The sequence below is a fragment of the Macrotis lagotis genome, chromosome 7 (genome assembly GCF_037893015.1).
Source record: "Macrotis lagotis isolate mMagLag1 chromosome 7, bilby.v1.9.chrom.fasta, whole genome shotgun sequence".
Lineage (NCBI taxonomy): Eukaryota > Metazoa > Chordata > Mammalia > Peramelemorphia > Peramelidae > Macrotis > Macrotis lagotis.
Window position 1 is genome coordinate 93418775 of NC_133664.1, and position 27613 is coordinate 93446387.

Genomic DNA, 27613 nt, shown 5'->3' on the forward strand with positions numbered 1-27613 from the left:
GCAAATGTGGAAAATTGACCTTGTAATGCCACCAGGTTGGGTTGAATGTGTGTGTGTGTGTGTGTGTGTGTGTGTGTGTGTAACTATAAGAACTGAATTCCAGTGAACTTTCAAACCTACATCTTTTTGATGGTACAAATTTAATTGTAATATTTAATTCAATTCAGACTATGAATTGGTATGGCGATATACAAAGAAAAACAAAATGCCTGCTCTCATTGAGCTTATATTCCTTCAGTGAGAATACAACACAGACATAAATTAGTGTATAATAATGTAAAACAATTTGAAGGAAGGAAGAGTACCAACATTGAGGAGGGAATTAGAAGGATGCCTAATCTGAGTTTGGAAGAAAGATGAGAGGTAGAGATGGAAGAATACATTTCATGGATGGGGAACGACTTGTGTAACTGCTTGCAGGTGGGAAGATGTATTGTTGTATTTGGGGAACAATTCCTGGGGGTGTAGTACAGGATAAGGATGTGAAGGTAAGTTGGGGACAGAATGTGGAGGGCCTTGAATATCAGACTGAGAGAGTTTGTATTTTATTCTAGTGAAGGTCTTTGAACAGAAAGTAACTTGGTTAGACCTGTGCCTTAGGAAGATTATTTTGGCAGCTGAGTAGAGAGTGAATTATAGGGAGGAGAAGCTAAGAGAGTAGAGAGATCAATTAGGAGGCTTTTATGATTATCTAGATCAGAGGTAATGAGTGCTTGAACTAGGGTGGTGGTTTTGTGGGTGGAAAGGCAGGGATAGACGAGAATGATGTTGGAGAAGCAGAATTCATAAAATATATCTTCTGACAGACTGGGGGAGGGTGGATTGGGGCTGGGAGGAAGTAAAGAGAAGAATCAGAGATGCCTTAGATTACAAGCTTGGGAAGATGTTGCCAAATGTAATAGAAACAGAAAGAGGGAAGTAGGGGGAAGTGGTGAGGTAGGGGTGTCTGTGTGGAGAAGAATCAGTTCTGTTTTATGCATGTTTGTCTAAAAATGCCTCTCTGAGCAGGATATCTGGGTAATGTAGATGGGGGGAGCAATTGGGGCTCCATAACTGAATTCTCAATGCAGCTATTCCTTAGGGCTGACCAGAGGGAGGGCTAGGCAGATAGAACCATCCCCAGGATACAGCAAATTGGAATGATTGTCCTGGACCCTGTGCTTTGAAAGGTCAGGTAATTTACAAGGCTAGGTTGCTATAGGGACCAGACACTAGGCTTCATAATGATGGAGCGATGGGGAGGAGAAGGAGGAGGAGGAGGAGACGGCTCCCTCAGCTGGTCTTTAAATTGTTCCTGTGCTCATATCCACTCAGGCTTTTAAGTGATTATTGGCCTCCCCCCATCCTCCCTCACCTCCAGTCATTTCCAAGCAGCATTACCTGGGGATTTTGATGGACTGACTGCCTTTCCTAATCCCTTCAGCTGTCCATGCCTCCCACCTTTAAATCACCTTTATTTACTTAGTATTATATTTATATATATCTTTTATACATTTATATGTACTGCCTTCCTTTAGGTAAAAATTTAACTCCTTGAGGCCTGTTTCAATTTTGAATTTGTAACCTCAGTGTTTTGTCCTTGGTTGATTGAATGGTAGCTACTACCTTTTATTTTTGTCCTGTTTTGCCCATCTCCTCCATGCATGTTGTGCTTTTATAACTTAATTTCCCTCCAAGACTGCTCTTGATATTAATTTTTAATTGTATTTTATGATGTGAATTTTTAATTGTATTTTATGTGAAAAATATATGGGGAAATTAAATGAAAATACCTATGTTAGATTAATTAATTGAAATACTTTCTACTATTATTTAAATTAGTTGATTTAAATATCATCTATTTAAATGAGTTAATTTAAAGGTAAAAAGTTATACATTAGTTTAAGTAGTAAATAGTTTTAGTTGGTTGTATTTATGTTCAATATTCATTATATAATAGGGATTAAAAACTGGAAAGAGTACTCAACTACTAATACAGTTTGTCACCTTTTCCACAATTTAGTCTTAGAGAATTTCCTGGAAAATGGAGAAGTTTGGTGACTTGCCCAGAGTCTCATACAGCCAATTTGTGTCAGCATGAGACTTGGATCAAGGTCTTCCAAGGCTGGTTCTCTATCTACTCTGTATTTCAAGTTTATAATAAACCATTTAATTGATTAAAAATATGAGGTGTGTAAGCTCTTTCAGATTACACCCTATCAAGAATGGGAAGAGAAGAGAAGAGGAGAAAAATGAAGGAATTCAAAATCTTACAAAACTGAAACTGAAAACTAATTTTACCTGTAATTGGAAAAAATAAAGTAAACCTTCCCACCACTATATGTGTGTGTGTGTGTGTGTGTGTATAGGTACATATGTGTGTGTGTGTGTGTGTGTGTGTGTGTGTGTATATATATATATATATATTATATATATATAATATATATATATATATATTATATATATATATATGACATCTTTGGCTAACCTGACTTCTCTATTAAGAAGCACCTCTCCATCAGAGAGGCAGGTCACCACATGTTCCTTTGTCTCTGAGTTTGTCTTTGAGTATGTGAGTGTGTCTGCAGACATGGTGCCATCTTTTCCAATCTAGAGTGTGATCAAATGTTATGACGCAGATCACATCCCATATCCCCAATGCCAGGGTCTGAAAAGAGTGGCAGCATTTTGTACCAGCTGATTAGTGAATCCATTTTATTCATTTCCTTTTCATTTTACAGAGGGTTTAGAGTCCCTGGGCATAAGAAAAATGTAATTATAAGGTATTGTGGTTGCTATTATTCTGGTAGAAATGAACTGGCCTTTATTTCTTATTACTTCACAGGATTCAAGTCCAGACAATCTGGACTCAGTATGCAAATAAACTTAACTGCTAGCTCTCTTATTTTAGAGGTCAGTCTTACTTTTTTTTTTTTTTTTTTGCTTAGCAGGCTTGCACAATTGGAGCTAAGCCCTGTGGTTGGAACTGCCCAAGGGACAAGAACATGGATGGATGACTATTCCAAATGGAATGAGCTCTGACCTAGGAATGAGGGAAGCTAGACTCTAATTCCTACCACTGACTTTCTTTGTGACCTTGGACAAGTCCTCTATACTCTGGGCCTTCCCTTCCCTTCCCTTATCTCTCAAATAAGGGAGTTGAATGTGATTATCTTTAAGTCTTTTTCCTACTCTTGAAAGAATCTATGAAAAGGGGAAAGCAGAGCTGAACACTGGGAGACGGATAAAGAGAGTAGAGAAATCATTTTTCTTAATAATTATTTGTGAAAAAAGGGAGATGGAAAGAAGTTAGGTGACTTTTCCAAGATCACAGAGTCAAAATCAAGTTAGATTTTTCTCTTATGCTAAATCTTACTTCCTCTGGTCATATTATTAGCATACTTGCAGCCAGGTGGTACAATGGTTAGGGTGCCAGGCCTGGGATCAGGAAAACTTTTCTTGAGTTCAAATCTGGCCTCAGACACTTACTAACTGGGTTACCCTGGGTAAGTCACTTAACCCTCTTTGCCTCAGTTTTGTCATCTGTAAAATGAGTTGCAGAAGGAAATGGTAAACCAACCCTATATCTTTGCCAAGAAAACTCCAAATAGGGTCATGAAGAGTTGGACACTATTGAAAAACAGAAACACTATTACACATTCCTTAACTGATTTTTTTTGCGGGGGAGGGATTTAGAAAGGGACAAGATTAAAATACTTATATACTGCTTAAGTATTATTAAAGGAGGGAAGGAGAAAAATGTGAACTCAAAAGCTTTTAAAAACAATTATTGAAAACCATCTTTGCAGAGTTGAAAAAATAAGTAAAGAAACAAATAAACAAATAAAGGATTATTAAACAGGAAGCATTTAATAACTTAAAAGTATTGATGTGATGTTACACAATAAATATTTGCTAATTCATTATATCGTTGATAGCAGGGCACAATATTTGAAGCCAGGGAGCAGGCAAATTGTTTCATCTCCTCAGGTCTCAATTTTCTTATTTGTTAAATGAGAATCAGTAAATTCACATGCATTTATTAAGCTCCTACTATGTGCTAAGCTCATTTAAAGAATAAAAAAAAATCCTACTCAAAATAAAGTTCTGTTCCAGTGAAAGATGAACCTCAATGGTTTGAGATCCCTGTTTCTGGAAACTTATTTGTAACTTAAAGTACAATTTTACTTAATTCATCATTAGGCACCTTACCCATCCAGACAGCATCTTCTTCAGACAAATCTTCATACCATGTGAGATATGCCTTTGACAGCTGGATATGGATAAGTAGTTAACTTATTATTGGTCATAGATGGTACTGAGCCACCATTTGGGATAGAGTTTATCAGAGAGACCTTGGTTCTTGTCCTGGTTCATCCATTGTGTGAGTTGTGACCATTGGATCATAGCATCATAGATGTAGAGTTGGAATTGACATTAGAGGTCATTGGGTGATCATATCACTTAATCTTAATGGACTTATTTATCTTTAATGTAAAATGAGGGATTGGATTAGATGGTTTTCTTTTCTTTCTTTTTTTTTTAAGGTTTTTGCTAGGCATTGGGGTTAAGTGGTTTGCCCAAGGCCACACAGCTAGGTAATTATTAAGTGTCTGAGGCTGGATTTGAACTCAGGTACTCCTGACTCCAGGGCCGGTGCTCTATCCACTGTGCCACCTAGCTGCCCTGATGGTTTTCTATTGTATAGCAAGCTCAAAGCTTCTTAGAAATCCTTCTGATGCATTCTTTTTTAAAAATTTTATTTTTAATTTTTGGAATTAAACAATCATTTCCATAAATTAAAAATTAAAATTTTTTTAAAAAAGAATGCAAATAGGTATAAGATTATTCTATACATACTTTTGTTTATCCAATTTCTCTGAATGCAGATAGCATCTTCATATGTCCTTTATAGTTCATTTGGGAATTTATAATAGTCAAAATAGCTTATTGCTCAAAGTCATTCTTTTTAAAAATATTTTATTTTACATGTTACATGTAAAAACAAAGTCATTCTTAAAACAATATTGTTATTACTGTGTAAGTATGCTTTTGTATAATGGTTCTGCTCCTTTTGCTCTTTTGTCTGATGTATTTTTAAGTAAGGTGAATGTCTTAACTGCATCTGATGGAATTAGGAATTACCACTTAGGGATGGAATGGACTGTCAAGTGTGTGACCTTCCCTCCCCCCAGGAACAGTCACTTAACTTGAGATTTCCATTTCAGCCAAATAGCCTTGTGCTTTTCTGAGATGAGCTAGTCTTGTGAGGCTCCTCTTCACCCTCTCATGCTCATTGGAGTGGGGATCAGGAAATTGATTAAGTCCTAACTCTTCCATTGATCCTCTAGGTAATTTTGGTCAAATTACTTTGTCTCTCTTGATCCTCAGCTTCTTTACCTTTCAAAATAAGGAAAAACCTGTCTCATCTCTCATTGTCTAAGAATGTTGTGAGAGTGAACCAAGTTGATTTGGTAAGAGCTTTCAGTCCTTGGGGAAAGGAGTCATGTAATTGATAATGCAGTGTAGATGCTGTTTGTTGTAGTCTGCATGAGAACCTGCCTAGTGTATTTCTGTGGGAGCAAGCATGGAATATTTAACTGGTTTTCCTGCGTGAGAAACAGATCTGTGTTTAGTAAGATCCTATTACTTGAGTTTAATAAATATCCTTATCAAGTAGTAAATTTTGTTTTAGAGCTGGCATGGTCCCATACCAAAGTCCTTTTAGAGTGAGGGAAAGATGTCTTTACTTAGTTCAGGGGCAGGTAAGAATAATTTTACCACCCAGATGAAGTATGAGCTCTTCATCTGAGGCCCAATTTTCGATGGGACTAATCTGTCATCTTGCATGGAAAATACTTGTATATATAGTGTCAACATGAATCTTCTTTCTTTCCCTATCTTCCTCCCATCCTCCTTTTACATTCTCCCCCCCCCAACACACACACACACACACACACACACACACACACACACACACACACAGAACACAAATACTTAGTCATTTGGTTACTCTAAGCATTTATTAAGCATCTTCTATACCACGCAGTAGGAATACAAAGAAAGGGTAAGGACTGTACTTTCACTCAAGCCATTTGTAGAAAGTTTCCCATTTTCAGATTTGACTGGTTAACCCAAATATGCCACACTGCCTGCATAGCCTGGTTTCTGCATAAGGAACAAGATGAATAGAGAAGGGTGAATCAATTGAGTTGAATTAAAGGTCTCTTACATAGAATACTTGTTGTTTGGGGTCAGTTTTACAGACCAGGAAGATTTCCTGGAGGTGGAATTTCTAGGCATGAGACCAGCCTATAGGACAGAGTAGTGTTCCATAGCTAGGACACATGCTCCAGTGGAAGTTTCTAGGACAGGGAGACTAGTGGGGCCTTATGTTTAGTGGGAAAGAGTTAGATTGCAGTAAGATTGGAGGTGGAAGTATGTGTCTTCATTTTATGTAAAGATATATATTGAAAGTTGAGTGTAAAGGTCATGGAATATAACAGAGAAGTAGTAAAAACCAGTGCCAGAAACCAGATCTTTTGATTTCCTGTCTTTATGCCCCATTACCTTCAGTAGATGGTTTATTGACCAGGATATGTACTGAAGGAAGGCAACAGGACCAACCCTCATACCTCTTGGTTTTTACTACTGTAAAGCCTGGTTAATTAGAAGTGTACTCATTGTGACTTTGTGATATCTGCAGAGAAGATGGGATGAAATCCATTCTTGCTTAAAAAACCACTTTCTTTTTCATGCCTCCAGTCATTTGGTTGAGTGATGTGGTCCTCTTCAATATTAATAAAAATAGTTGTAGTATCTATGATTTTATATAATCCTGATCATGGATGTTGTCCAAGAGAGAAACTAAATTTAGAGAGGCTTATGACCATATTGACTCTGGGATAATTAATTTGTTGGTCAACTTTTGAAGAACTTACATTAAGTCATAGGGCAGTACTAGTGGACTTCATTGATGAAAGGTCAGCTAGGTAGATGGTACAGTGGAGTCAGGAAGACTCATCTTCCTGTATTCAAATCTGACCTCAGACACTTACTAGCTGGGTGACCTTGAACAAGGCACTTAATCTTTTTGCCTCATTTTTTTAGGGTTTTTTTGGGCAAGGTAATGGGGGGGTTAAGTGACTTACCCAAGGTCACACAGCTAGGTAATTATTAAGTGTCTGAGGCTGGATTTGAACTCAGGTACTCCTGACCCCAAGGCTGCTGCTCTATCTACTGCATCACCAAGGTGCCCCTTGCCTCACATTTGTAAGTTTTCCCATATATCCTTGTGTTTTTCATATTTATCATTTTAATGGTCCAATAGTATTCTATTCTATTAATATTCTATTATTCAGGGGTGGCTAGGTGGCACAGTGGATAGAGCACCAGTCCTGGAGTCAGGAGTACCTGAGTTCAAATCCGACCTCAGACACTTAATAATTACCTAGCTGTGTGGCCTTGGGCAAGCCACTTAACCCTATTTGCCTTGCAAAAAAAAATATGTATTCTATCATTCATTCTGCCATTCCTGTTGTTGAACAGAAAAGTCACCGAGTTTTTTCATAATTTGTACCTATTAATAGTATGAACAAGATTTGTGTGTTTATATTTGGAGAAGTCAAGGAAAGAAAGTAAAATGCTTCAAAACTCTTCAGGCACTTTAGTAGGAGCCAACTGCATATGACTAATTGATACAATAAATATACATTTTTATCTATTCATTTTGAGAGGTCCTCTAGGATCTGAGGCCTAGGGACTTCTGGTAAGCAAAAGAATATGATCTAAGTGTGAGATATTGTCTCTACCATAGAAATTTGCATTTTTTGAAAAAATATTCTTCAAGTCATATTCTTCACAGGTCCTATTAGTGTTTCCCTAATTAGAATCATAACCCTGAGAATCAGAAGGGGGCTTGAAATTCATCTAGTTTGGCCTCCATAAGGAAATTGATATCCATACAGCCAAATGATTTGATAAAGGTAATGGTGATAAATGTCATAACTTATGTTAGCTCCCAAGTGCTATGATTCCAGATCCAGCATAGTCTCCCCCTGCTCCCACCCCCTTCACCATGCAATCCTCTGGAGAAAAATTAAATTGGTATTCTTGGGGCTTGAAGCCAGGACCTCTTTTGCAAATAAAACAGTTGTAATAACTACGTCACTGTGGATGACCCTGAGTTCATGGGTATGAATTGTGGTCAGAGGAAGAGACTATGATTGAGCCAGGGACAGAGATGTTAGTCACCTCATCAGTATCTAGGTAAGAGAAATTGTATGAGCAAATAATAAATTTGTAAAAGAGCCTTGAAAAATCAATTACTGTGACTTTTTGGTTGCCTTGATTTTGCTTTCATTGGTATAATAATTATTATTATTTTATTATTATTATTTGTTATGATTTTAGTAATGAGAAACAGCTAATGGAAATGGAAACTGAAAGAATTGAATCTCAGCAGTGATCTTTACCAGATGTATGACCTTGGAGCAAATTGTTTGTCCTATCAGTATCAGTTTCTTTATCTGTAAGATATTTATACTACCTATCTCATAGTGTTACTGTAAGAAAAGTTTTATAAACTTTTAAAAACACTACAGGAATGTACATTATTACTGTAATAAGTAAGGATAGCAGATATTTTCCAAGCCCTCATCAGATTCACTTCAGTGCCTGCTGGGGGTGATGTTTTTGTATCTGGGTGGTGCTTGTTCAGTTTTGTTTGACTTCATGAACCCATTTGGGTTTTTCTTGACAGTGTGGAGTGGTTTGCCATTTCCTTCTCCAGCTCATTTTACAGATGAGTAAACTGAGGCATACAGGGTTGAGTGACTTGCCCAAGGTCATTCAACTAGTCAGTATCTGAGGCTACATTTGAAATCAAGAAAGATGAGTTTTCCTGGCTCTAGACTGAGCACTCTTATCTATTGTACCACCTAGCTGCACAATGTTGGACACTATTCCAATTTTTTTAGAAGGTCCCTGATTTGCAAGAGAATATCAAAATCTCTGATATTGATCAGCCCTACTATGGCTGTCTCTGTAACCTCACAAAGTTTGTATCTCCAGCAGGGACATTAAGAGACTTGTGAAAAGAACTAATTTTTCTTACCAGAATCAGATTTAGAAATAAGGGATGTATCCCAATATAATAGACCTTTTTTTATTTACTTATTTCTGTGAATGGAATTGTATTTTAAAATACCTAGAAAACTTGATACAGCAATTTTCTGGTGGACTCTCCTGTAAAACATAGTTGTTTTGAACTGTAGAGACTTGCTGACTAGGTTCAGTGAGAAAAGTGCAGGATTTGGAATCAGAAGTCCTGTGTTCAAATCTGCATTCTATTTCCTATGTGGCTAAGTTAATTCTTTGGGCATCAATAAACTGAGAGAGTTGAACTAGCCCTCCAAAATCCCTTCCAGCTCTCAATTTATTGTCCTCATCCCAGAATTTATTTCTCAGTTTCTTTTGCTTAGATTTTTATATAAGTTTGTTTTTTGCTAAGTTCCGCCCAGTCCTATAGAAAAACTGTAGCACATCTAAGTTTACTTTAGATAGCTGTGATTCAAGTACTGTGTTTTTGCCTAGATCTAATCATCTCTTTTCTTTTGCATTTGAACCCTATATTCCAGTTGCTGAATTGTTGTCTTGAAATTCGGCATTTTGTTTTTCATCTATATCTGTTGCAGACTAAATCTGGAGTGGCAACAGATTGCATCTGGTCCTCTGTTCCCCAAACCTTTTTATCAAGTTGGCCCTAACTGCTTCTTACCACCTACCAGTTGCCATTTTTCTCTTCTTGCTGTTTTTGTGCCTTAGAAACTGAAACCAAGTTAAATATTGACTTTCTCTCTCTCCTTTGGCTTTAGAAACCTATTTTTTTTCCCTCTTATTTATTAGCAGGCCCCTTGATCCCTGCCTAGTTGTCTCTATCCACAGTTTCCAGCCCTGTGAGGATCTGAAGACTCTCCTGACCTGAAGAACAGGCTTTGTAGGGGAGATGGTTTTCTGTCTTTGCTTAGAAAGCATACTGGGAGTCTACTGGGCCATTCTTACTCTTTGTTACATCTGCATATGGACATTTCAAGGCAGTAGAGAATTATGCTCTCATTAAATACCTTTAAAAAAACCCACAGCAATCTTTGATGCAGAATATCCTTTGCACCTTTTCTGAGAGATATTGTTCCAAAGGCCCCCAGACAGATTTTCTCCTCTTCTCCACTATAAAGCTCATTCAGGTTAACTGGAGCCATGGATACAAGGGAAAGATTTGGCTTTAAACCTCTCAGAAGTTTAAGTGACCTTTTAGCAAGTTCAGAAGGATCTAGTGATTGTCTGTCTGCCCCCTGAGGAAATCTTCAAAGGAAAAATTTCAAATTCACTTCACAGAGGTAAGTGTGGGGGGAATAAGATCTCAGAGCTTGAGGAGGGTTTGCCAATATCTACCTAGTCTATTGTGACTGCTTTCTCCATCATCTCCATTTCCAACAAAATACCTTCTCTTTTCTATTTCTCATTCATCCTTCAGGGTTAACCTTGAATCTACCTTTTATAGGAAGAGATTAGAGAGGTTTAGGAGATGGATCAAGGAAAGGATAAGAGATAGATTACCTTTTTTGCCTTGCAAATTCAGAAACTTGTTGTGGAGCCAGGTGTTGGTTAGGCTGAAGCACTTCTACACACTTGGCCACCCCACCTTCAGCTGTCATTGAATTATTTCAAGTATATGGCTCTTTGAAGCTAATGTGGTTCTCTGACTAGAATGGAAGCTCCTGGAGGGGAAGGGTGATATTTTAAATGTCTTTGGAATTGCCTGCTGCACCTATCCTAAAACCCTATATTATTGGTACAATACTTAGGAACCCTCTTAAAACCTATACTTTGTTGACTAGATAGCTGAAGGAAATGAGATCATCTGATAGGTCTCACTATAGAGAGAATTGGGTTGTGGGGTTTTTTTAGGGTTTGTTGGGTTTTTTTTTTTTTTTGGTAAGGCAAATGGAGTTAAGTGGCTTGCCCAAGGCCACACAACTAGGTAATTATTAAGTGTCTGAGATCGGATTTGAACTCAGGTACTCCTGACTCCAGGGCTGGTGTTCTATCCACTGCACCACCTAGCCTCCCTGGTTGTGTTATTCTTAAGAAGCAGATGAAACAGAGACAGCTCCACAGTGAATGTACCACCTGGAGTGGTTTGCAATAAGGAGGACCTGGGTTCAAATCCAGAATGACACTTAATAGCTGTCTGATCCTGGCCAAGTCACTTAACCCAGTTTGCCTCCCTTTTTCCCCCAAAAAAATACAAAAAAAAATGCAAAGAAGCAGATGATGCTAAAGGGAGAAAGATAAGTACAACCTTTTCCTTAGACTCAAATGGAATTTGATTGATTTAGGCCTCATCTTCTTCTTACCTACTCCTCCATCTCTAACACACCTATTTCAAATGGGCTTGCTTGTCTATGATTTCAACCAGCCTTGGTGTCTGACTTTTTTTAAGGGTTTTATTTCGAGCCCTGACCTTAACTTTGTTCTTGCCCACATATTAATTTTGGAAGTGTGGTTAGAAAAGCATACAGACACCTTTCCTGGATGAATGCCAACTAGTGTGTGAAGAGGGGTTGGGCAGAACTTCTCAGAAACTTGAAGACTATCCACAAAAACCTCACGATTTCCCCCAGTGAAGGGGAGGCAGCAGGTTATAATTATGCCTGCTATATGTATAAAAATGTTATTTTAAAAAACCAGATGTATTCTTTTGAAAAGGCTATCTACAGTGGGGAATGGAAGAAGAAAAAATTCAGCTGAAATAATAATACTTCATTTTGTATTGTCATTTTGTATTCTCTTCCCCCCACTCCACAAACCTTCTCCTGTGACAGAGAAACTTTTAAGTAGAATCAACCCACAGACACTTTGTCTGACAGCAGAAAACCATATCCATGCTTCCCTACAGAAAAGAAGAAGGTGCATTTTCTCATATTTCTCTGAACCAAGATCGATTAGCTATTATGGGCAATGACTTTTGTCTTCATTCTGTTGTCTTTGTTATTCATGTAGTCTTATATTACTATTTTTTCTGGTCCTATTTGTTCTTCATCAGTTCATAAAAGTCTTATGTTCTTCTGAATTATTCATATGCTTCATTTCTTATGTCATAATAATAGTAGATTATGTTCACATATTTGTTCACCCATGGATGAACAAAAAGTGTTTTGAATTTTTGATTGGAGAGTCAATAGCCACTTATTCCTAACCTTTCTTTTCCCTTACCCCTAGTTCTTTGCTAAAACAACTATTTTGATATTCACAGGATCTTCTTTTCTGCCTTTGACTCCCATGTTGTATATTCCCAGGACTGGGATCTCTGTTTCAAAGAATCTGAAAATTTCCACCTACATTTTTCACATAGTTCCAAATTGTTTTCCAGAATGCATTAGTGTTAGACGTTGTACTTTTTAAAACACTTTTTGTATCCATTCTCTTATTGAATTCACATAGCAGTCTTTTGAGGTAGAGAAGACAGATATCCTTCTCCCTTTTTTACAGATGAGGGAACTGAGGCACAAGAGATCAAGTTACTTGTCCAAGGCTACACATCAGATTAGTGATTGAGTTGTGACATAAATGCAGCATCTCCTTACTCCTAATATAATGCGTTTTCTTTTAAAAAAAATAGAAGTAGAAGTAGTGGTTTCTTCTATCTTTCTGTTGGGATAGAGGACTATATTTCTTATTGTCCTGCCATGATGGATACCTATGGCAACTTGGAGACATAATCTTGTAGGGATTATCCTGGTGGTAGTGAGTGTCCTCTGAGAATACCCAAACATTTATACTCCCCTAATCTATTAAGGACAAGAGAGTCTTCTATTTTTCTTTAGGGTTTTGGTTATCTATATTCAAGATAACCCCCAGGTTCTTGGTGAGATCATTAAGGCACCATAAAAAAAGTCAACTAGTACAGTTACTTCAAACTCAAATTGAATGTTTGCTTTAGGTTTATGACATTAATCTATTAATACCATTATCTAAATTTTACATCCTTCTTTTTTTTTAGGGGTTATTTTTGGCAAGGCAAATGGGGTTAAGTGGCTTGCCCAAGGCCACACAGCTAGGTAATTATTAAGTGTCTGAGGCCGGATTTGAACTCAGGTACTCCTGACTCCAGGGCCAGTGCTCTTTCCACTGTGCCACCTAGCAGCCCCTTACATCTTCCTTAATACCAGAAAAGCTAGGTGTCAACCATAGATTGATTGGTAAGCCTGGAATGAGTAAGTCCTGAGTTCAAATCCCTTCTCAGACACTTATTTAGCTAGGTGACTTTGGACAAGTGACTTAACCTTTGTTTGCCTCAAATTCTTCAACTGTAAAATGGTAAAATAATAGCAATTAGCTCCTATGGTTGTTGTGAGGGTCAGTGAGATAATATTATTAAAACTAAAAGCATCATACTTGAAACATAGATTCTAGCTACATAAATATTATTATTATTATTAGTAGTAGAGTAGTAGTAGTAGTAGTAGCAGCAGCATTAAACTTGTGAGGAGTTGGAGGAGATGGCAGTAGTTTCAGATAACTGATTCTGGTCCATTTTTCTAACTCTAAGTAAGGTGAAATCAGACCATACCAGATTTAGTTAGGATCTATTCTTTTAAAAGTTGTCCCCCACCCACATCCCTACCTTAATTAATCAATCTATTGTCTCATTGCCTTCATTTATATGAAATTATTTCTTATCAAAGCCCTCATACAGTAGTTAAAGCCAATTTCAGTCAATAAACTCAATATTGAACACTTGCTTTATATATTGCATAAAAGTAAGTACTATGTAAACAGAAAAACCAAATCCTATTCAGCCAGCTTACAGTCAATTGGAAAGACAGAACAAACACATGAAAAGATTAAAAACAATTTGATTCAGCATGGCAGAAGAGCCAAGTAAGCAATCCAAATAAGAGTTTGCTCTAGTCCAGAAGAGAGATTGATCGGTGGCCTGGTGAAGTCAAAGGAGTCTTCATGGAGGAAAGAGAACTTTGGCTCTACCATGAAGAATAGCTATAATTTAAAGCAGGAAGGTAGGAAGGGTTTCGAACCAGAGGAATGTCAATAAGCAATGCTGAGACAAAAATGAGCAAGACTTCTCTGCTATTATAGTGGGGCCCTTTCTGCTTGTTTTTTCTTCATTGGATATGGAGAATTATTATAATCAATAAACTTTCATATTTTGAAGAACATTATTAATGTTTTCCCCCTCTTCCATTCTCCATTCAATCTACTCTTTCCTCTTTCCCATCTCCATTTTCTTTTTTTTTTTGTCAGACCTTTGGATTTCACACCTGTCTCTTTGACATAATACAATCAGTGAAGGCTGAGTTATGGTGATATCTATGTCTGGTCCTCTTGTTTCCAGATATACTAGTATTCTGTGAGCCCTTGAGTGAAGCCATTCTCTGAAACACCCAAAAGATTGTCATTCTCGTGTAGGTCAAAAGAAGTATGTATGGCACCTTTCATGTGAAGGCTGAAACAAGTATATAGTCTGATGGTTAGTACAAGAGGTAGCCCAGTGAGTTGGACCAAAGTTCTAGCATGTATGCTTAATCCTCAAAATGATTTTTTTATCTTTCATTCTCAGATTTTTCTGTACATTGGAAATTCTTACCATTGTTTCTAACAGATTAGATGTCTTTAAAAAATTCACACCTCTAAAGGACAGTGGTTCTCAAATGTTTTGGTCTCTAGACCCTCTTAAAGATTATTGAGGACCCCAAGGAACTTTTGCTTATGTTGGTTATATCCATCATTATTTACCATATTAGAGATTAAAACATAACATTTAACATTTTATTAATCCATTAAAATAACAATATCAACATATTTTTATGAAAAATAACTTTTCTACAAACAGATTTAGTAATAAAAGTGGCATTGTTATATATATATATTTTGCAAATTTCTTTAATAACTAGTATAATGAAAGACAAACTATATTCTTATATCTGAGTCAGTATTCAATCTGTTTTGATATGTTGTTTTAGTTGAAGTATATGAAGAAACTCTGACCTCACTCAGATATGTTGTTAGAAAAGGGAAGCATGTTTTAATAAGAAAATAACATCTTAGTATTATTATGAAAATAGCTTTGATCTTTCCAATCCCTGAAAATGTCTCACCCACTCCCAAGGATTCATGGCCATAATTTTAAGAACCATTGCTGTAAAGCATCAAAGTTTCAGGGCATTTTAGATAACTTAAATAAGAATATCTAGAATTTTTTCCCCATTTCCGTTTGTCAAATCTATACTAAAATCTATGCTAATCTTAGTGTTACTATTTTCTATAGAGTGAAGTGGGCCCTGGAGTGGTTTAGTTACTCAACTACTTAGGGGTTCATTTTGAAATGTGGTCTTGTTGGTCAGATGGGACTATAGACTTTAGAGCATGGGATATAAGCCTTGAGTCATCTCCAGATGAATCCAGACATTTCTGTTACTGGAGACCTGTGAACAAAGTTTGGATCTCATAAAAGTAGAGAGCTTCTTTAACTTTCTCTTTCTGTATCCTTTTAACTTTAAGGTTCTACTATGTTTCCCTACCTGGGCCCTGTCTTCCCCGCCCCTTCCCCTCCTCTCCTGCCAGTTTACTAAAAATTGTTTTTTTCCATTCTTCCCTTGTCATTACTTGCTCTTAGGCAAAAAATTGATAAAATTCTATCAACAAAAATATGCATGATGTAATGCATTATTAACTTTCTCTTAGAGGTATTTCTATTTCATCTGGAATTTCCAGCATCAGGGGCAGGTAGATCCTTATTTTGGAAGGAGAGGATGATAACAATAGTCTTTTATAGGCCCCTTTCTGGAAATTGTATTATATCTGGAGGCCCCCTTGGTAGGGGACCAGAGGAGCTGAATCAAAGTGTGGGAATGCAGTATCTCATAGGAAAGTGGGACCAGAAGAACTGGGTACCAGAGGAGCTGAGTCAAAGTGGGAAATACAGTAACTCATTATAAAATAATTTGTAAATCCTTAGGAAGCTCTATAAATATGACTTATTATTATTAGGTGTTGCATTGTTTTACCATTCAGCATTTTTCTCAGTTTATATCTTGTTTTCCCTGGATTATAGTCTTTAGAAAGACAGAGACTATACCTTCTTCTCTCTAGTTCTGTATCTAGGGTAGAATTGAGGTCCTCAGTAAAGATACACTGACTTTTTTTTTAATTTGACTTTGAAACCAGGAAATAATGCTGTCAGCAGGATAGAATGGGCTGAGAATGAGACAACACTCAAGAAAGAAGGTAGGAGGAGCAAAGAACTTAGTGATTCTTTTCAAGAACCCTGGGCCCTGAAGCCAACCATCTTTGGGGTAGAAAACTATGGCAGCTTGGACTTGTACCTTCCAATGAATCACCCAAGCACTAAGCAAGTAGTTGTTGGCACCTATCATATTTTCAATATGGTGGCAGGTTCTGTGAGGCATCTGGAAAAATCTAGAGATGTAGTCATTACATTAAGGGAATGAGGGAATTCATTTTAAATTTTAACATAGCTGTATAGACAGTTATATAATTAAAATCTAAACCATGGAGGTTCCAAGCAGAAGATCCCTAATGACTAAAAGAATTATAGAAAATTAATTAGAAGAGATACAATCAAGAGAGGAGGTGTGTTGTAATGCAGTGAAAAGAATTCTGACCACTGGAAACAAGAGATGTGTTCAGATTCTTGCTTTTATAAAAAATGCCTACTGTGCGCTTAGTGCTTTTCAAGTATTGTCTCAATTTACCCTCCCAAAAACCTTGGGAGGTATGTGCTATTATTATGCCCATTTTAAAGTTGAAAAAACTGGATGGAGCCCATGATAGTGAGGATTTGAGGCAAGATTTGAGTTCAGGTCTTTCTGACTTCAGGCCAGATATCTATCTGCTGTGCCTCCCAGCCTCTACAATTTACTGTGTAATCTTAGTTAATTCACTTTATTTCTCTGTATCTCAGTTTACTCACCTGAAGAATGGACATCATAATATATTAATTACCTCATGTAGTATTTGTGAAGAAAGAATTTTGTAAATTTTAAGCACTATATAAAGATGACTAGGGAGAAGAGATAAGGGGACTAAATTTCATTTTAGTTAGAGGGAACAACATAAATTAAGATACAGAAGCAGAAATGGGGGTATGATTTGCTTGCTAGAAAGCTGGGAAGATTTGTCTACTTGGAGAGAAGAGTAATTTTTAAGGAATGGTGAGGGATGGGTTGGGAAGAATTCCCTGCTTAGAATCTTTTTATTCTTGCCTAATAAGGGCAGCTAGGTGGGGTAGTTGATAGTTTGCTGGTCCTGGAGTCAGGAAGACTCATCTTCCTGAGTTCAAATCTGGCCTCAGATGCTAGCTGTGTGACCCTGGACAAGTCATTTACCTCTGTTTGCCTCTGTTTCCTCACCTGTAAAAATGAACTGGAGAAGGAAATGGCACACCACTCCCAATCAGAGTTCATCGAAAATGACTGAAGTACAAGGAATTTACTTTCATAGTGTCCATCCCAACATTTCAGATGTGAATCTCTTTCTTGGGCCCTCTCCTCACTTCCTGTTGGCAGAGGATTTTGTCTTTTGTTTCTAAGAAAAGAAGGGGATTTACTTTGTTAGTTCTCTCTTTTTGCCTACTCCACACCCACTGGAACTCATTATACTTTCATTCAAAGACACCCCTCTCTAAACTTCCCAGTTTCTGGTTGAGGATACCACCCTCCATCTAGTCACCCAGGTCTATGGTCTACAACTTTGATATTATCCTTGACTCTTTGCTGTCCTTCACTTCTCTAATCTTTTTAATTAATTCTACCTTTTGCCTCCACCCTGATTCCCATATTTATCATCTTCAATCTATATAGCCAATAGTTTCCTAGTTGATCTCTCTCTCTGCTTCCATTTGCTTCTCCTTCCCAGCTGCCAAGTTGATATTCCTAAACTACATATTTGACCATGTAATTCCTCCATTCAAAAAATTTCAGCAAGATCAAATACAAACCCTTCAGCTTAGCTTTGAAAATCCTTTACAATATGGCTCCCTCAAATCTCTCCAATCTTTTCATGCATGCTTCTCTTGCCAGCAGATTGGTTTGCCAACAGTTCCTCAAATGTGACATACCACCACCATCCAGTTTTCTGTACAAGTAGTCCCTCCAGATCTGAAATGCATTCCCTTCTCACCTGTGTCTCCCTGACATCTTTCAATGTATAGCTCAGGTGCTGTCTCCTATATGAGGCTTTCCCTGCTACACCCAGTTGTTAATGCATTCTTCTTGAAATATGCTTTGTATTTGCTTATTTTTGCATATACTACTCATCTGGTAGAATGTAAGCTTCTTGAGTACAGAGTTCTTTTTGGTTTTGCATTTGTGTTTCTAGAACCTTATTATCTTATTTGAACCTCACAAAAACCTTGGGAAGTAGGCATTCTATCCCCATTTTATAGTTGAAGAAACTGAAGCAAACAGTTTAAAATGACTTACTCAGGGTCACAGCTAGCAAGTATTTGAGGTCAGATTGGAACTCAAGTCTTTCTGACTCCAGACCCAGTGCTGTATCCATTATGCCACCAAGTTGCTTACAACTGAATTGGGGTGAAAGTAGAATAGTCCTATATTCTGCTTTCTGTGTCCTAGATTTGTCCTTTAGAAAACTTAGTCTTTTGACTTTGAGGCTATTGTACTGAATTGGAATGGGCAGGACTGAGGCTGAGCCACCTGGAGATCCATCTGGTAGGGGACCCAGGGGACTGGAGTCAAAGAATATAAGGAATTCAGGGAACAAGGGAGGAAACTGGAGCCAAGGAATCAATGCATGAAGGAATATGGGCAAGAATTGCAATATGGACTTTATCATGGGCAATGGATAAGATTTGCATGTCTAAAGGGTTATAGTTATCAGAGAGCTGTTATATTCAGTATTATCCTCTGCCACTTATGGGAAGAGATAATATGATAGATCAGCAATAGATCAGAGAGTTTTCTATTTTATCATCAGTTGAGAGGATGCTATCTCCCCTTAGTGATGTCAATTGAGAGTAGAAGATGGAGTCTCAAAGCCACACATTCAAAAAAGCTCACTAGCCTGTAGCAGACTTATCACTTCAGGCCAGTTTCCTAGTTATTTTCCATTTATTCCAGTAGATTATTTTACCCCAGGGTCTTGCCTGTCTGGGGAAAAGAAGGACCAAATCCATTCCCTTTGTGCTTGTTCTTAATAGACTGACTCAGAGAAAGATGCCCAGACTCACAGAACAAGCCAGTTGAGGGAGAGATCCCAGATTTTGTAGAAAGGGAATTCCCTGGAAACATCTAGTACTTTATGAGTATGCTGTGATAGTATACAATATTCCTACTTTTTAGTAACCTCAGAACCTTAATTGGCTTACTTATAGGATGAGCTAGATGATCTCAGAAGTCCTGTCCCACTCTAACCTGCTCGGTATGGCTAAGCATCTGTGTCCTTTGAGGTTCCTGAAGTTTGGTTCTTGAGCCCTTCACAGAACTGGTTCTAGTCAGTTGAATTTCCCACACTTTCTGGATTCCACCCAACTACATGAGTCACATTGCTGCCTCGAGGTTTCCAATCTGTATGTCCCCTCCTTTATTAGATGAATTTGACTCCCAGTGAACTACCATAGCTGGGCTTGATGTCCTTCCCTTATTTCCTTCCATTTCAGATGAACCTTGACTGAGACGCTCTGAACCTCTTCCCAGGCAGCAGCTCCAGGTCTATTCGGCTGTACCTTGACACAAGGATATGTAGAAAGGCAGTCAGTTAGATCAACAACTTTACAGGAGTCTCTGGCACAGACATTCATAGGTCTGTCTCCAAAGGGGAAAGGCAGCTGGAGAAACTGCTCCAGCCATGCTCTCCTCTGTGGTTGCTTAGATTTTGCAGAGAGTGAGGGCTTGTTTGCTTCCTGTTAAATGGGAGCACTGGGGGATTTCCCTTGACAAATTCATGCCTCTGACAGCCAGCCACAAACTGCTTTCGAATTTGGCCTGCCCTCCGATTTCAGTCACTAGTGCTCATACTTCCCCTCTGCCAAACCTAAAGGACAAGGTTTTATTCTTCCTCTTTTTTGAAACTTAAGCAGATTTGTAAAGCAGCCAGTTCAACAGAGACCTCTGCAATTAAACCAGAGTCAAAATTATAGGATTTTATAGAATCCCAAATTTGGAAGGAACTTGGGTTTTTTTTTTTTCCTCCTATAATATTTGAAGATTTGTGTTGAAGGAGAATCCATTAACTCCCCAGGTTTCCCATTTTGCTTTGGGCTATTTGAATTTTTAGAAATTATTTCCTTTGGTTGGAGAGGCAATGTGGGGCTCTTGATAGGGAAGGTTGACCTTGAGAGTTAGAAAAATATGGATTCAACTCTACTTCTTATTCATAATAATGGACCTTTCAGTGCCCCAACTTACTTGTGGACACAGAGATCTTACCCATTACTCATGATAAAGTTCATAATACATTTCTTGTTGTTACCAATTAAAGTCTCTAAGATCCTAAACTACAAACAAGTTGTCTTCTATGATGAGATCAATAGACCAGTTCAGCTCATTAAAAAAGATACTTAAATCTGCATTGCCCCCCCCCCCAATACCCTGTGATCCATCAAACCGAGGCAGTGTTGGTCTTAATAGGACAAGGAAAGTCAACTAGTGAAGTCATTTGGTTTGGTACTGCCATGGCAACCATAGGCAGGATTTGAAATTCAGTAAATCTAGGAGCTTTTTAGGGGTGAATTAATTAAATGTTTGACCAATAGAGTAAGCTGATTTTTAAGTTGATAATTTTATATGGCCAGAAAATAATGATATAAATATTCCAATGACACTTGGCAGAAAATAAAAGGTTTGTGGATCTAGTTTGTGGAAGAATACTGAAGCTACTTACTTTCTTTTGCCTAATTAATTGGACTGACATTGACAGTAAGGCTTTGCATATGGTCACTATATATAAATAACTTTTATACAAAGACATGGGGTATGATTCATCAGAATTCATAGCTTCAATAGCCCAGGTATTTATTTCAGCCTGCTATCTCTTGAGTTGTTTATTATTGTTTGTCAAAAGTTTGACTGAGTACAGACAATTTGAAATTTGGATTGACTTTAAAATTCTCTTATGGGTATTTGTACCTATTTGTGACAATAAATCTGTCTTTTAGATTGGAAGAATAAATGTGAAGAAGCATTTTTTTATAAAACTAATGTAAAAATGACAGTTGCCTTCCTTATCTGTAAAAAAAAATCCTTGCACCTCCCAGTATAGAGAGAACATTTGCTTCTCTCTCAGGTGCCAGATAAATGAAAGATTCTATCATTAGGTATGTTAAGCAAATAACAGAGCCTTAAAGAGCCATCCCGTTCAACCCCCTCCTTTTGCAGATGAGGAAACTGAAGCCTGGATCACACACAGCTGGAATTCACATCTCCTAATTTGTTGTCTTCTCCAAACAAACTTATCTTTATTAATTGAATGCTAGACTTGGAGTCAAGAAAAAAACCTAAGTTCAAATCCTGCCCCAGATACCCATTAGCCATGAGACCATGGGCAAGTTAAGTAATTTCTGTTTGCCTCTGTTTCTTCAGCTGTGAAATAGGGTTAAAAATAGTACTTACCTCATAGGATGGTTGCAAGGATCTAGTGAGATTATACTTGTAAATTCTTGTTAAAAAGGACTTTACAAATATTAGCTACAATAATGATAAAATACATTACAATGTTCTTTTATAATGATGATGATGATGATGATGATGATGATAATAATAATATTTGTCTTTAGGAATAAGTCTCCAGGGGCTTAAATGGTATAATGAAGTCAATTGGATCATATTTTGGCTTTTTCCTTAGGTATCAGCAAAATTACAAGTTATATTCACATTTTCCGATAACCTTTCTTGGTCACATATCCCACTCTTCTTAGATGGATTACAGGAGAAGTATGTGAGTGTTGTCATGTACATCTCTTTGAAAAGTTTGATAGATAAAAATACAAAGGTTAAAAATTGAGAAGATTGGAGGTGATTTGTCTTATAACTAAAGAACTATTCACTTTACAAAAGATTTCACACTGAAGGGTGAATATCTTTGAATAGTGAATTTATTTAGAGATGTTTAAGACAATTCATTTTTTACAGCTTTGACAGCCATCTTCACTCAGAGTTGAAGCAACTTTATTCCCTAGACCACTTTTAACCCAGAAGTAAGCAGAAATGGCTTTTCTCTAGAGATAACCAGTGCATTTTTCTCTGGAGAGCAGTCTTGCAGACTCACATATCACATTTAAAATTGTAATGTTAGATTTTAGTAAGGTGGGTTATTAGTTTTTTCTCGACAACTCTCAGTTCATAGATTAGAAATTAGAGTGTAGGTGGGATGTGCAGTTGAGGTTTGTAGAGATGATAGCTAATAGTGGATATCAGAAGAAAGTAAGAGTTGACCTTAACAAAGAAGAAAGAAGAATAAAAAGAAGGTGCCTATACAGTGTAGTACACAATAATAAGAGCTACACATTGTAGTCATCAACACTTAGGGCAACCTAAAAGGCACCACAGAGAGAATCAGATACCACCATGTTATATTAGAGCCTTGAGGTGAAGAAAAGAAGAAAAATGACTTATTTTAAATCTCACAATGAGTTGAAAAGAAACAATGGATCCAGAACTTGGGTATCCTGAAAAGGAGTCCAAGGATACCTTGAACAGTGCTTTGCAATTGGAATGCCCCTGTTCTTGATTAAAAGGTAACATAATTATGATTTTTCCAAAGACCAAGAATCATGTAGTCAATAAATAAATATATATTAATCTGCTAAATTGGGATTACAAAAAAGCAGTAAGATAACCCCTGCCCTTAAGGAGTTAGTGATCTAAGAGGGAACAGCAGGCCAAACATACATATATACGTATATATCTATATATCTATATATATCTATATATCTATCTATCTATATATATATATATCTATATATATATATATAGATATATATATATATAATAATAATTAAGAGAAGTTGGAAAGGTTTCCAGGAAAAGATGGGATTTTAATTGGGATTTAAAGGAAGCCAGAGAGATCAGTAGGTAGAACAGAGGAGGGAGAGCTTTTAGAGAAAGGGGGAAGTCTGTCCTGATCCCCCCTCTATCTTATCTCTCCTGACTGTGGGAACAGTGGAGGGGGAGGGTGGAGTCAGAGCACAAAATCAAGTTGCTGTGGATATTTCTAAGGCAACTTCAGATGCTAACAGTGATACTGCCAGGCTTGGCAACAAGTCAGCTTCCCCATGCTGATGAATTGCTGGAGGCTCTTCTCTCTTTTCTTTCTTCCTCTTTTTTTTTTAAATGAAGACTGAGAATTTTCCATTGTGAATTAATTAACTATTGAACTCAACCCCTGTGGATTGGGCCTGTTTGGGAGAAGGAAGAAACCTGGAGTGTGAATATGGTCAAAATCAAAACACATAGAACCTGAGGGATTCATCTTTTATAATGTTTCTTTATTTTGTCCTCTCAAGGCCCCGTCTGTTCTTCTTCCCTCAGACTCACTGAATGGTATCCTAGGTAGATTTTTCTGCCCCCAGGTCTCTGGTCTGACCTCTCCACCCCCTGGCTCTAATGCAAATTGTGACCAGATATCCTTAGAGCAGGGAACCAACTTCATTACTCATCTTGCTCAAAACCTGAACTAACCGCTTACTATCTGCACAATAAAATCCAAACAATTTAGGAATTCAGGGTCCTACCCAATCTTGCCCTACCTATTATTCAGTTTTATTTCCTATTACTTTCCTCTAGGCCAGGCGAGCTGATCTACTTTACTTTCCTAGAATTCAAACATTTATTGAGTATGTGCTATGTGTAAGGCACTGTTTTAGAAGCCTGCATTAAAAAAAAAAAGATGAAATAAAAAACTCCTGCACTTTTCCTTGTGCTTTGTTTCACGCTTGGAACACTACCCCCTTATCAAAACCCTACCCATCCTTCAAGTCTTGAGTTTGAATCTTTGCTCTTGGGCCAAGACTCATATTCTCTGCTCTTCACTTTCCTTCCCCTGTGATCCATGGCCCTAGTTTTTCCACATCAGCATCCCCTAGTTGCCATCATCTCAGTACCTCTGATTATAAGTATCCACTCACCCTGGAAGAGACATACTCAAAGAATGAAGAGCTCAGAATGTGTGGGTGAGGCTCCCTTGCTAGGCTGGATGCCCCAGGCTGCATAGACCAAAGGGAGGGCATCGAAAGATCTGGATGAGAGTGGCTTGCATCTCAAGGGGAAGATGGGCTTCCAAGCCTCCTGAGGTGGAAAGGCTCTTTTACCCCTCTAGTCAAGACCTAATTTGTCTCCTCTGTCTACCATCTCTGTGCCTTCACACTCAGTTCTCCATGGTCTTGATCTTCGATGCTTGCCACATCATCCTCTCCTCTTAGATTCTCTGACTTTCTTTTAATCAACTCTCATCTTCCATAATAGGAAAGGAGAGAGGGAGGAAGCTACTGATGCTTTCATATTGCCTTCCATTTCTCTCTTCCTTGTTCCTCTCTCTTCCTTCCTCCCTCCGTCTCTTTCTTTCCTTCTTTCTTTCCCTTCCTCCCTTCCTTTCTCTTTTTCTCTTTATTACTTTCCTTCCTTCCTTCCTTCTGTTCTTTCTTTCTCTTCTTTCCTCTCTTACCTTTTCTCCCTCCATTCCTTCTTTGTATTTTGCCTCCCTCCCTCCCTTCCTTTCTCTTCCTTTCTTTCTTCCTTCCCTTTATTCATTCCTTTCTCTTACTTTCTTCTTCTTCTCTTTCCTTTTTTCCCCTTCCCTCCCTCTTTCTTCCTTCCTTCCCTCCTCCCTCTCTCCCTCTCTCCCTCCCTCCCTCCCTTCTTCCCTCCCTCTTTCTTGTCTTCTTTCTCTTTCTTCTTCCCTCCCTTCCTTCCTTTCTCTTTCTTTCTTCTTACCTTTCTTTTTCTCTCTTTCTCTTCCTTCCTCTCTCTGCTTCTCTCCTTCCATTCCTTCTTTGTATTTTTCCTTCCTTCCTCAATTCTTCCCTCCTTCCCCCCCTTCTGTATGCCTGGTTATGTGCATGCTTATTCTTTATTCCTAATTAGAATGTGAACACCTTGAATAAGACAGGGCTATTTTTTTTTGCCTTGTAAAAAAAATCCCCGACATCTTAGCCTAGTGTTTGACATATTGTGTTGTTGGGGTCATGTTAGTTGTGTCTGACTCTTTGTTCCCCATTGGGGTTTTCTGGGCAACGATATTGCAGTGGTTTACCATTTCCTTCTCTAGCTAATTTTACAGATGGGGAAACTGAGGCAAGCAGGGTGATGTGACTTGCCCAGGGTCACCCAGCTAGTCAGTGTCTTAGGTCAGATTTGAACTCAGGAAGATGGTGCCTCCGGACTCCGGGCCCAGGGCTCTGTGCACTGTGGCACACCTTGCTGTCCACTGTCTGCCCCATGGTAAGTGCCTGTTGACTAATTAGCGCCCCCTGTGAAGCATTGCTTCAGGGCTCCGGCCAGAAGTGAGTTCACCTTTCCTTACTTCCTACATTATTGATCCTCTGAACCACACAATTATTCCTTGTGGTTTTGTATTATCCACAGGCTCTTCTAAATTTGCATTTCTTGTTTCTCCATTTAGACTGCCAGGGCAACAGGTCATATGAATCTTTGGTAACCCTTCATAATACCCAGCTTAGGCCTGGCCCCAGACCTTGAATAGGGGTTTGTGTTCTCTAGGCTGATTTTGAAATTCCTGCCTCCCCTAGGTTACTCTACTTCTATTCTTTATAATAGTGAGCGTGACTTGGTGTTTTCCCCAATGTAATATATTAAATAAAAATATACAAATATACTTATAAAAAAGAGTTTGCATACCTGAATATTAATATGTGAATATTAATAACTGACATTTAAATGGTATTTATCTATATGTATGTAGGTGTAAATATGTATATATGTATATACTTAAAATAAATGTGTATATAGATATATACATATATAAACAGCACCTACCTTATTAAATATATAATATAAATATTATATTTATATAAATCACATTTTATTTTTACCACAACCTAATATGATAGGTGCTGTTATTATTCCCATTTCACACATGAGAGTACTGAGGCTATATAAGTTAAGTGATTTATCCAGGGTCATACATGGCTGAGGCAGAATTTGAATTGAGGTCTTCCAGACTGCCAGTCCAAAGCTCTGCCCACTATGCCAGGCTGCCTCAGATACTGCTCCATAGGCAACTGCCTACTTTGCCAACTTTTTTGGCATAATAATTGAACCCCATAATAGGGGTTCAATAAAGACTTATTGAATTGAATAATAGGATTTAGAACTAGAACATCTCCCCACTTTATAGACCAGGAAACTAAGGACCAGAGAGTATAAGTAACTTCCAAAAGGTGTGGGAGACAGAAAAGTATATGTCTATTCTTGGTCATAGAAAAAACTGATACCATTGAAAGATGGAGTAAGCAAGCTGGGGATGTTTCTATAATCAGTTTTTGCAATGATTCTTTTAACTAACTTATAAGAATGTCTTACCTGAAGATAATTTAGTGAGGTGATCTACTTTGAAATTTAGAGCTAATTTGGGGGCAGTTAGCTAAGATAACTGAGACTTTTACAAGGTCCAGAATTAATCTTCTCATGGAAAATCAACAGACTGACCTCTCAGTCAGAGCAAATATTGACTTCCTTTGCTTGTTTGAGTAGCTCTTCCTAAACCAGCCTTCCTAAATAAAACAAATATTAATCGAATGCCTATTATTCATTTCAACCTTGTCACCATGTATTAAGATTTATTATGTACTGGGGCTGAGAATACAAAATTAAACATGATGATTCCTGCTATCAAAAAAGCTCAGATTTTGTGGAATAGATAGGATGTATTGAACCCCCAGCACTTACTTAGCAGAGGTCTTGGTGATTGATTAGTAAAGGCTTATGTTTGACTGATTGACTCCTATAAGATGGGGACTCGAGATCAAAGGAGAGATCCAGGTAAAAAATTCTCTAGAATAATTAAAGAAGGAAAGAAGAACATCTTTAGTTGAAGGAATCAGAAATGGCTTTCCAGAGGAATCTAATACTAAAGAAGGAAATAAAGGTTCAGTAGGTAAGAGGTAAGGGGGAAATGTATTCTAGACAAGGAGAACCTGAATGAATTCATGGAGGCAGAAGTCGGCCTATTGAATAAGGGAATAGTCCATTTCATGATCTGGAGAGTGTGAAGGAATGATATGACATGAAATAAAACTGTTAGACACCATACAGAACACAGAGAGAAGATCCCTGCCCGCAAGAAGCTTATAGTCCAGTTGAGGAAATAAGATAGATACATTTGAGATGTTGTAACCTGAGTTAATATGACCAGAGATGGGGCAAGGTAGTTTTTGCCAAATATATGATTGGTATAGAAAATAAACAAAATGGGGCATCTAGGGGACAAAATAGAGAATGACCCTGGAGTCAGAAGGACCTGAATTCAAATGTGACCTCAGACACTGTGTGCTCTTGGGCAAGTCACAAAAAAAAAGCACACACACACACACACACACACACACACACACACACACAAT

The 27613-nt window shown here is 37.7% G+C and overlaps 1 protein-coding gene across 6 annotated transcripts in view; it reads left to right on the forward strand.

Moving 5' to 3' along the window:
• Nucleotides 1–27613, forward strand: part of PRKAG2 (protein kinase AMP-activated non-catalytic subunit gamma 2) — a 443517-nt gene that overhangs the window by 87787 nt on the left and 328117 nt on the right. Inside the window, exon 1 of one of the 6 annotated variants that reach the window (XM_074193313.1) lies at nucleotides 4816–16287. The exons of the other annotated variants lie outside the window; for them this stretch is intronic. Coding sequence (XP_074049414.1) covers nucleotides 16264–16287 — 24 coding nt within the window. The 5' untranslated portion in view covers nucleotides 4816–16263. Of the gene's footprint in view, nucleotides 1–4815; nucleotides 16288–27613 lie in introns of those variants that run through there. 6 annotated transcript variants of the gene reach the window in all.